Here is a 12,262-nt window from a genome sequence, read left to right on the forward strand (position 1 = left end):
ATGTGGTAACTACTGTTAACGTTAAAAATACACATTATCAGTGTAACTGATATGGATTCAACCCAGAATCCATAACAATTCTATTCACATCCTGTGTAACTCCATGGGGATTCTATGAGGGAAGTTTCCATATATGGTAATTTTTCCCCATAGACTCCCCACAGTTTATACAGGATATGAATCTGGTCCATTGTGACAATGAAAACAACAGATCACTGAAAACTCACATGTAATTTCTGCTGAACAAACCAGACTAACAATTAAGGAAACCAGTACTCAAGTGAAAATAAGTTCTCTGAACATTTTAAAATAACCACTGGGTATTTTCATTCCATTCCTATACTAGCAGAATCAGTATATAAATATCCAGGGGGAAAAAAAAACAAATTCCTATCTTTATTTCATTTAAAATATTCCCTTGATTCTAAAAATTACGACTCCAATTATTAACAGGCAAGAAACGCAAAAGGAAATTTCACATCAGACTTAACATTGTCAGAAGAAAAGACAATAATCTAGTAAGACAAGTCAAAAGTATTATAAGAGCTTTACTTCCCAGGCTCCTGTATGACCATGTCCCAGTGTAAATTCTAGTGATTCATAATTATTTTTCTTTATTGTGACTTTAGCCATCTATGGTTTCTATTTATCTAAAGTCATGTAATTTTTTTCTTTTATTTAATGTTCTAAGTATAGAATTAGAGGAAAGTTTTTGTGTGTATATTTAAGTATGTGCATTTTAAGTAAGATGAAATCATCTAAAATTCAATACAGCTAAATACTAACAGCTGGATTAAAGATTTGAAAAGGAAAATGACTCTTTCTGAATTACCTAGCTTCATATGACAAAAACTAATAAAGGGAGGGATATAGTACTAAAATGTCAACCATACTAACAGCAAAAACACCAGTGTCATACAATTATTTAACAAGAACTAGGGCTTATACTGCAGAACAGTCCAGTTGTGAACAGCCATTTTTGAAAGACCATAGTTGCTGTTAACATCTCAACTGATTCACAGAAATTACACCAAAACAATAGACCCAAGTTTAATCTCACGTATGACTGGTTGTCAAGAATGGCCCTGAAATACATAAAAAGGGAATGTGACTCATTTATTCTCCTATAAAAGAGTTGTCTGTTTAATTACACAGTTTCTTGGTGATCTAATATTGCTAGAGTATATTCATTTTACTATCTCTCACATAATGGCTCAAAATTTGAGATAATTGCATTGTTCTTAGAAGCATATACCATACTCACTATTAAAACTGAGAAGCTGTCAGTTCCAAATTAATGCATTCATCAGTAATGAAAATAAAAAGCAACAGCTGCCCTTTTGGTGTGCATCAAAGAAAATCATATGGGGCAACACATATACCCCAAATCCTTTCTAGCATCTAGCTGCCTACTGAAGGGGAGGTGGGCATGCAGAAAATGGCAAAGAAGATTTGCAAGACAGGCATACCACAGCAAAAGAGAACTGACAATCTGACACAGGTCCACCATATCCCCATCACCACTATACTCACAAAATACTACTGCTCTGCTGGGATTTGGTTAATTTCTCTTTCCCTTTCAAGATACAGTAGATGTTCTTTCTAATATGGTACAACTACAACAAAATGTTCAGAGGAAGGGATTAAATGATACTATTTGCCCCCAAGGGTATACTGTTTCTGAAAAGGTAGGATGTTGCTCTCTTCACTGGACTAATAAGGTAGGTGCTTTTAAAGACACATTAACTTATTAGAAAAGAGCACAATTCCCACCACGCACATCTTTAATGGTACCCTTGAGGACTAAAAAAGTTAAACATGGGAGGGGAGACAGAGGAGTACTGAGCTAGAAAAACACTAATTGAATAAATGTTCATGTATTCGAAGTACTTACTCTTTGGAGAATAACTGGCTTTATGATGAAGGATGTAACCAAATGGCAGCAGTACAAAGTCAGTGTCCCTTAGTCCACAAAAAGAAAAGATGAACTTTTTCTCTATTTACAAAATTTTAAGAGGAAAAGAAATTTTAACTTTTGTGGATTTCCATTGATTTTAATAGCAACCCACTCCACTACTCTTCCCTGGAAAATCCCATGGACAGAGGAGGCTGGTAGGCTGCAGTCCATGAGGTCGCGAAGAGTCGGACACGACTGAAGTGACTTAGCAGCATCATTATATCAAGCACTCAACATATGCATTTAAATGACCACTCCCCTCACAAAGCTTTCTTTTTAGTACTTACATCCTAAGCCTAAATTACTTTGACCAGACTAAAATTGCATTTCCTCAAAGCAGATAAACGACAGACCTACTACTCCCATTTTTAGACATGGGAAATTTCAGTAAAGGAAAAGCTCAGTGAAATACATCAAGATGGTAACAGATTACAGAAGCTATACTTCCTGCTTTGTACTAATGATTAATTTACACATAACATAGAACACTTTCATTTCAAAGTAGGCTGAAAATAGTGTCCAATTTATACAACCATGGGAGATTCAGATATACTAAGTTAGAAAAAATGAGACTCCAACACTGTTGGAGTTCTTCTGTAAAGTGAATCAAGAAGATATTCACTGAAGTGAGGTTAGACAGAGCATTTATTAATACTGTTGCCATAACTATGTAAGTTTTAACTCTGATAAACTTTTTACTCTTCCAGATAAGTTTTTTGTCATTTTTAAGGCTCTTAAAATGTGTGTGTGGGGGGAAGGGGGGTTGCTTTTGGGGCATTTACATTAAATAATACAATTTCAATGAGACTAAACATGTTATAATGTGATTCCTAGGTTACCTCAAATTCCTAACCTGAAACATGAAGTCAACTTAATCAATCCAGTACTTGAAAATGAAGGCATGGAAATTGCTATTGACATTTCTTTCTCTTATAGGCAAAGAGTTAAAAGTAGAGAAAGAAAATTTTAAAGAACCATGTACAGGTGACAATATCAACAAAATTCAGAATAGTGATCACCTTTTGGTGAGGAACAGAAGTAATATTGGGACAAGCAATATTGACTGGGAAGGGTCATCACAAAAGAACTTTCTGGAGTAAAAGCAATGTTCTGTATCTCAAACTGGGTAGCAGTTCCAAGGTATAAACAGGCAAAAATCCAATGTGTTCTACACTTTGCTTTATACATTTTATTGTATGTGAACCATACCTCAATTTAAAAGTAAAAGCATCCAATACAAGTAAGTTACTGCAACCAGAAATTAAGGATAAGAATTATGAAATCAGAATATGTTAGGAAAAAAAAAAAAGAACCTGTCCAGGATCTAGCATAGCACTGTACACAAAATAGATAGCTAAACAAGTATTTGCTGTAAAAATTTAGTAAAAATATGCCAGGTGGTTTGGAAGAGCCCTTCTGAACTAATTAGAACTTCTAATGTGACTATTTTTCTGAATATTCTTAATATAGTCTCAGTCTATAAAACAGCCTCCAAAAGATGGAAATTAAAGGCCTAGAAAAGCTATGCCTCAAAACACAAAGAAAATATACTTGTCTCAAGTCTGAGTACACATTTAAGGAATCTCCTTGTCTAAAGAAGGCAGTTCATTCTGAATATTTTGCAGCCACTGGTAGTAAAATCTATCTATGGTCTTCTAGTGACAAGCAGGAAACAAAACTTAATACTCAGTAAAGTAAAAAAAAAAACAAAAAAAACCTACAGGATGATGTTCTGTCTTCTGAATGGCATTCTATCTGTACAGTAATTTGGTAGTTATGGAGACCAAAAGCAACCAGCAGTTTTCAAACATAGATCATAGCACATGGGTGACATTATGAAAAGATGAGGTTTAACGATCAAGAAAGGCTGTCTGCTAGGTAAACCTGGCCAGACAATGTTAGAGTCCCTATGTCAAGAACCCAAAGGTTCCCACACTGAGTTTCAACTTCCATTTTCAGCTAAACAAAGTAATAAGATTAATTTTCCTTTAGGATGTAAATACTTCTATCTACTCTACCTAGGTTCCTACTTTGACAAAATTCAATGACTGAAACGAAACTGGAAGGTCTCTGCCACTAAATAATCTGTTTCTAATCCTGGGTGACAATAATTCCAAATGTATCATTTTAAATGAACTCAAAAAAATTTTTAAATTATTAAAAAAATAAAACTATCACATGCTGAATGGGACATCACATCTCATTGTTATTCTATCTTGACCTTGATAAGGCATTGTGGTAATTTCAGAAATGTGACACTTCTAGGTAAAACAACAAAAATAATCCACTCTTTAAAATAGCCAATCAAGAAACAAAAGACCTGAGGAGTATTAGCTCTCTTGAAATACTGCTATTCTGGAATAATCATCAACTATGCATAAATAATCACACTGATTAACCAAAATCAGAAAGGAGAGACTGAATTATATATTCATAAGAAATGTGTTTCTTAAATCCCTGCCCTAACCCTCTCTCCCCACAAAGCCAGTGTCTTGCCAATGTTTAAAGTCCTAGGTCAGCAGGTTGAGTCTCTTGATAAATTCTGAACTGTCACCTTTGCTTATGGATAATGACAAAATATTCTGCAGAGCCTGTATAACTGCATTGACAAGTTATACTATTCTACATCCAACATTAAATAATCCAAGTTACTTAGGATGGTCATCATTTTTCAAATACCCATTTTAGCTGTCCACAAGTGCCATCCAGCCCAGCCCCTTGTGCGGGGCCTGCTCTGCACCAAAGCAATTTCATTGTATAAGTTTTAAGACAGATATGCTGCTGCTGGACTGTGGCGCTAGCCAGCATATCAAAATTTAAGCTGTTGTGTTTAAAAAACATCAATTAAAAAAAAAGTTTAATTTTTATTCTTTATATCTACATATAATGTCTGTCCCTATGTTTCTGTAAAAATATGGGAAGAAGATATAACGACACTTCTTTCTCCTTTTAGATTAAAAAATGTAAGCCATTTTTTCTTTCTTAATAAACACTATCATCTCAGATCCTCACAGTATCTATTTTAGGGTTTAGGGACCATTATAGAACCTCAACAATAGATCAGTGACAGACTTGATCCCACCAATTAACACGTTCTGGGGAGGCTGCCTAGATTCCTGACTTCCTCCCTCCCTCTTGGAGGCCTGATTTTGACCACACTGACATCCCTGGCCTTAAGGATGAATAACCCAGTGAAGGGGAAGTCCTTTTCCTGAGACCAATTTATTTGTAATTAGAGTCAAAATAAAAAGGCTGGTAATGACCCACGGCAAAGTGATATGAACTCCAAGCCAATGAAACCATGACAGCAAGCAGATTTCTAAATAGCAAAGTGAGATCCATTTACTTACATGAAGATTCAGTGCCAAACATGGCTGGCTCCAGAGGCTGCTTTTAAAAAATTAGAAGAATGGAGGAAAGAAGGAAGGAAGAAAAAAACCGAGGAGAGTGTACGTGTGAGAGTGGAGAGATGAGCTGCTACACAGCAGAGGTCATGAAGACAGACAATGCAGTCCAAGCTGTGTCCAGCTGCCAGATTCTCCTCTTACAAGCTTCAGTGTTCTCCCGTGTGACTGAAAAGCAAGGTCTCCTACAGCACCAAAAACCGAAGAGCTGCTTTTGAAAATCCAATAGGGAAAGGCAGGCCGACGTGGCTCTTCTGGGATGCAGGGAGGCAGGACTAGGTAGCAGCGGGGGCAAGACTGGGAACAGCAGCAACAGCGGATACTGCAATCCCCAGCCCAGTTATAGCAGTAAGACAATAGCAGGGCTTATGCATACACTGGTGACGTCAGAGACACTGCACAGACCGACTGCGCTGCTTGAGCCAGAGGCTCCAGGGGCTTCAGGGGAGCAGGCAATTCAAAGGGGAATTCCTTTGTCACAAAATACCCAAGACCAAGAGCCACATACATATTCACATATATATTCACCCTCCTGACAAGATCTCCATCCTGATATACCAGGCACTAAGAGACCTCAAAGAAATTTAAATATTGGCTTTATAGCAACCAACCACAAAGATATGCAAATCAGGGTTCTTGATTTTATGCAGCAAGTAGAACTTTTCAAGGGAATTAAAAATATGAGAAATGAGAAAAATAACCTACCTTTTAAAATAACTCCAGAGTTCATTGCTTTTTCAGTAGGCTTGGGTAGACTGACAGATCAGGGGTTGTACACTCAATCACAAGTATGTGAAAATATGTACACTATTCCACACATATCCTGGCATATAAATTCACAAGCAAATGTAACAGTAAAACAACACTGTGGAAAGTGGAGTCGCTCAGTCCTGTCCGACTCTTTGTGACCCCATGGACTGTAGCCTACCAGGATCCTCTGTCCACGGGATTTTCCAGGCAATAGTACTGGAGTGGGTTGCCGTTTCCTTCTGCAGAGGATCTTCCTGACCCAGGGATCAAACCTGGGTCTCCAGAATTGTAGACAGATGCTTTACCATCTGAACCACCAGGGAAGTCAACACTACAAGGGCTTAAAACACTGTTTGACACCCAGTGAACACTCAAATGTTAATGAATACATTATTAGCTATTTTACAACTATTACTCAAATGTGAAAACCACTACTCTAGGAATATGTGTATGTACACAGATTTTTCCTATCCTATTTTTTTTTGCTTTTTCTTTATTTTGCCTTATGAGAATTCCTATCATTTTTCCAGGGTAACTCAGTAATGTTAATGCTGTGTACACACACCTGTGTACACCTGTGTGCGAGTAGGCATATATGATCAACAATCATATTTCTTTTTCATCCACCAAGACAAAGAAGATATTATTATTTTGTCTCTTGACTCTTTACCTGCATTACCTTTACTCTTAGAAATCTATTTTTTTCTACAAGCTATAAGTGCATGGACTTTTATTAGAATATCTGTCCAACACAAGCAAAGAAAGTTTGTTTCAATATTTTAAAAATATTGAGATGCACAGAAAAGTGTGGGTGTTTTTCAATAATCCCATTGTCAAAGTTATAAAAAACAAGAAGTTCAAAAGCTCAAGTTTCTTTTCCACTCATTCATCTAAGGTATATACTTTTTCTAATACTTTCTAAAGTTTATAGACATGTCTTCATATAACACAGCTTTTAAACACTAAATTCTTATATGGTTGTGGAATTGCAAATTACCATCTAAAAATATCATTAATAGTTCTTCTAGTCAGTATATGTACATCCACCTCATCTTTAAATGGTTACATAATAGTCCATCATATGGATGTGCATAAAGGTAATTTGACCTTCATCTTACCGAAAATGCTAAACCATTATGGAGAAATTGCAATGATGCTACATAAGAACAAATGTTTTATTGTAGGTAAGATAATAATGGGGCTTTCCTGGTGGCTCAGATGGTAAAGAATCTGTCTGCAATGCTGGAGCCCTGGGTTCAATCCCTGAGTCAGGAAGACCCCCTGAAGAAGGGCAAGGCAATCCACTCCAGTATTCTTGTCTGGAGAATTCCATGGACAGAGGAGCCTGGTGGGCTACAATCCATGGGGTCACAAAGAGTCAGACACAACTGAGTGACTAACACATTAACATTAACTAAGATAATAATAAGGGCTTCCCTGGTAGCTCAGTGGTAAAGAATTCTCTTGCAATGCAGGAGATGCTGAAGATGTGGATTTGATCCCTGAGATGGGAAGATCCCCTGGAGGAGGGCATTGCAACCCACTCGTCAGTATTCTTGCCTAGAGGATCCCATGGACAGAGGAGCCTGGCAGGTTACAGTCCATAGGGTCACAAAGAGTCAGACACATCTGAAGTGACCAAACAAACACACAAAAGATAATAATAACCAACTTTTACTGAATGTTTACTCTGTGCCAGGTATTATTTTGGAAACTTCACATATACCAGCTTACTTAATCTTTGTAACAATCCTACAAGGTAGATACCATTATTATCCACATTTGATAGATGGTGGTCATGCAGGTTACTAAATGATAAGCTGGGATTCAAACCCAGGCACTCTGGTTTCAACACATATGCTCTTAACTACTCACCTGTACTGTCTCTTGAAAAAAAAAAAAAAACCAAAATTAATATTTTAAGAATTCAACTAAAATAAAAGGAAAATAGAAATCAATAGAAAATATGGAGAAGAAAGTTCTTAAAAGAAAAGGGTCACCAAAAACATTAAAAATGAGAGAAAATTGAAAAAAATTAAGAAAAATGCATCCCTTCCAAAATAAGCAGTCCAGGTGAACAACCAGTGGAGAACACAGTTTTACCTCAAAGATACTGTAGGCTCCGTTCCAGACCAACACAGTAAAGCAAGTCACACAACTCTCCAGTGTTCCAGTGTATATAAAAGTTATGTTAAAACTGTATAGTCTATTAAGTGTGCCACAGCATTATGTCTAAAAAAATGTCCACTTTAAAATACTTTAACTGCGAAAAAATGCTGACCGTCACCTGAGCCTTCAGTGAGTTGCAGTAATAACATCAAAGATCACTAATCACAGGTCACCATCATAACAAATGTCACAATGAAAAAGTTTGAAAAATTTGTGAGATGAAAGTTTGTGAAAATGAAAAATGAAAAGTTTGTGAGAATTACCAAAATGTGAGATAGAGAGATTTTTTCCAAATCTGTTGGAAAAAATGGTGCTGACAGACTTGCTTGGTGCAGGGTTCCCCAAAACTTTCAATTTGTAAAAAGATGCAATTTCTGCGAAGAGCAATAAAAGGAAGCTCAAGAAGACTAGGTATGCCTGTATCAATAATGGTGCTGATATATATAGCTGTAGGAAGTAGGAAAGGGCAATACACTTCAAAAGGGCTTAAACCAGAATATTATCTTACATGAGATCTGTTTTAAATTGTATACCAGATGTTGCACATGAATAGTCACACAAAAGGGGGTGGATGTGGCCACAAGAAAGGCAAAAGGAAAAGTAGAATAAGCAAAGGATCCGTGGATAACAGATATAGTTATTCCTCCGTATCAACCAGTTCCACATCTGTGGATTCAACCAACAATGGATCAAAATATTCAGGAAAAAATATTACAGTTGTGTCAAAAATGCTATTTTTGACTTAGCATTTGCATTGCATTTACATTGTACTTACAACTTACATAGCATTTATCTCATATTAGGTATTATAAGTAACCTTGAGATGATTCAAAATATGCAGAGGGGATGTGTGTAGGTTATATGCAAACACTACACAATTTTTATATAAGGTATTTGAGCATCTACAGATTTGGGGCTGGGGGTAGTCTGAAACCATCCCCTGCAGATACTGAGTGACAAATGTACTTTCCATAGTCTAATATATACAACAACTTCTTGCCAATTTATTGATGGAGCTCCTCTCTTCAGCTCATATGTGAAGATGTCTATATGCATATGTAAATACATTTTCTGAGTGCCTATATTTATTTCTTAGCACAGACTTCTAACAGTAAGTTAAAGGCTGCATTATTTTTCAAAACATCTACTTTTTAGATAACTATAGCAGGATCAGGCTTCCCTAGGGCTCAGTTGGTAAAGAATCTGCCTCCAATGTGGGAGACCTGGATTCAATACCTGGGTTGGGAAGATCCCCTAGAGGTGGGCATGGCAACCCACTCCAGTATTGTTGCTTGGAGAATCCCCATGGGCAGAGGAGCCTGGTGGGCTACAGTCCATGGGGTCGAAAAGAGTTGGACACGACTGAGCAACTAAGCACAGCATAGCAGGATCAGTATGTTAAAAAATATTAGGTCTCACTTGCCTCAAAACTGGACACATATGACAGCCTCTAATTCCTGTTAAGGTCTCTATAACCTTCAGATGTCAGAGGTATTTCTAAACACCTCTGGAAGGTTGGGATCCGTATGGCTGAAGACCTATCTTTGAAAATACAGATTTTGAAATTTTAGTTTGCTCCCATTCTCTCCTCTGGGCAGCTAGCATGAGCTCAGAGAACGAAGACAAATTTTAATATGCTACCTAAGGAAAATGTAAAGAAAGGAAATGAAGGAAGAATAAAACTGACTAATGTCCTCCACACTCCTTCATAAAATCACATAATATACTCTAAAACCAAAGTGATCTTTGGATTATCAATTATGTACAATTATGCCTGCCTGTGACCTTGCCTGCCTCCCACCCTGTCCTTCTATTAGTAAAGTGAGTACTGTTAATTTCAGGATAAAATTAGTAATGAAAGAAGAGATCAACATTCAAAATAATTTAGTGGTCAAAATAATTATTGTTAAACTAGAATGTTGTGAGAAAAACAATAGTATAATATTAAAGTAAGTCAACAGTAATTTTTAGAAGAAACCTGATTCATAAATTGACTCAACTATTTCCTGAAAGCCTACTGTTCTTGTACTCTAAGGGTACAGCCATTAACAAACTCCTTCCTCTATGGAGCTTATATTCCAGAGGGTGAGGCAGACAAACAAATATGTATTGTATTCAGTGGCAGTATATGTTATACAGAAAGATAAGAGGAATTAAAGGATGAGGAGTGATTGATTGGGAGGGTTATTTTAGGTAAAACTGTCAAGTAATGTCATCCTAAAAAGATGACTTTTCAACAGAGACCTGAAAAACTGAGAGGAAACCACATGGCTAACATGGAAACTACACAGGGAAAAGAACTTTCTAGAAAAACAAAATAAATCTATCCTTAAATAATCAAGACTCAATTTTCTATTGGAAGATAACCCCTCTAGTGCTGTGATGCTGTCATTAGTATTAATACAAAAGTGGTTGTGCTGAACTGTGCTGACAGCAAAATAAATTCTATTTTCGAATGCAAAAGAATTCACTCTCCCATGAGCTGAAAACACATGTTGTTCTCATCAAAGTTTAATATACCAAGTATACTTATTTTTGCAAATATGGAAATATTTTTTAAAATCACTATAGAAGACAACACTCAAAATATCTTCCCACCACATCAGACAACTAATTTAATTAATTTAATTATCTCTATTTTTTTGGTAAGAATTTAAACCTCATTTTCTCTTGAGTATATGCAGCAATTTTAAAAGTGTCATATCTGGAGATCCTCTAGAGCTGTATCCTTTGCTCACATTAAAATTTTATTTTCTTAGTATTCCTCTTGATGTTTATTTAGCATGTTAAAGTGGTGTGTCTTTTAAAATACCATCTATGAAAAAAAATACCATGTATGGGTTATTACTTAAAAACAACAGAGAAGTGTTTTAATGGCAATATATAAACTACAGAAAAATTTTAAAAATCAGTGATTCTGTCCTTTGGGGAAAAAACTGTACAAATTTATAATTAAAAATATATGTATAGTGAAGCTCCCTGGTAGGACTTCAGAAATTTTATTTCTTTATGTCTATAAAGTGTATTCCTTCCTGCTTCAACAAAGAAACAGACATAGAGCCTACTAACATATATGTAAGCCTTCTAACAACTAAGTAGATTCTATTTCAGAGTCCTGGCACAAAATTCTGGTACACTAAAGTCAAAAAGGAAAAGAATTCCAAAATCCAGAGAGAGAGAAGAGTTACTATTATTGTATTTGCTTTAAAGAACTTTAAAATAGGAAATATGGATTTATAGAAAAAAATGTATCTGGGTATTTGGAATAATTAATTACTTCTAAATGTTTTAGCTTCAAAAAATATTCACCACAAAAGTCCTTTACATCGCAAGTGCCTAAAATTTGCATTTTATTAACAATTTCACAATAATTTGATTTTCAACATAATTAGCTATCTTGTCAAAGATCTATCCATAAAGCAAAAGGGATCATTTACAAAGAACATGTAAGTGCTTAATTTAAATACACACCAGGATTTGTCATTATTCGGGGTACAGAAAATAGGTCTCTGCCCTGGTAGAAAAATTTTCTAAAGTTTTTGTTGCTTAGTTTATAAGGAATATGTCAGAAAAGTGTCACCATAACCCAAAAGTTCAAATTTAGGGAAATATAATTTTGAACTAGTTGCACAAATTTTGAGCAAAGATCCATGCCCTTATCTCCTATCGCCACCTCACCTTTTAACCCCACTTTCACCCCATCCAATCTAAGGGATTCCCTTACTTACTCATCAAGAACTACCACCCATGGTTAACTTAACCTTAACTTTACTCTTGTACCAACTTACCACTCAGTGAAACTAGAAACTAAGAACAAGGTTACCAGTTTTAAAAAAGAAGAGGCTAGTTACACTTAGAAATTTAGGATAAAAACTGAAATTCTCCAATTCACTTCACTATGTCAACTCCATCTAAAAGATGGGGCCACACACATGTACAAAACCACCACCACAATGTCAAAAATGTTCCACAGTCTCTGGAG

At 35.9% G+C, this 12,262-nt stretch overlaps 1 protein-coding gene across 6 annotated transcripts in view; it reads right to left on the reverse strand.

The window, feature by feature from the left end:
• ST7 (suppression of tumorigenicity 7) overlaps nucleotides 1-12,262 on the reverse strand; it is a 281,009-nt gene that overhangs the window by 217,242 nt on the left and 51,505 nt on the right. The window contains exon 1 of one of the 6 annotated variants that reach the window (XM_055420816.2): nucleotides 5,308-7,318. The exons of the other annotated variants lie outside the window; for them this stretch is intronic. Within the exon in view, the coding sequence (XP_055276791.1) occupies nucleotides 5,308-5,329 (22 nt within the window). The 5' untranslated portion in view covers nucleotides 5,330-7,318. Of the gene's footprint in view, nucleotides 1-5,307; nucleotides 7,319-12,262 lie in introns of those variants that run through there. 6 annotated transcript variants of the gene reach the window in all.

This window comes from Moschus berezovskii, chromosome 3, assembly GCF_049115385.1.
Source record: "Moschus berezovskii isolate FMDL1 chromosome 3, NW_MosBer_1.0, whole genome shotgun sequence".
Classification (NCBI taxonomy): Eukaryota; Metazoa; Chordata; class Mammalia; order Artiodactyla; family Moschidae; genus Moschus; species Moschus berezovskii.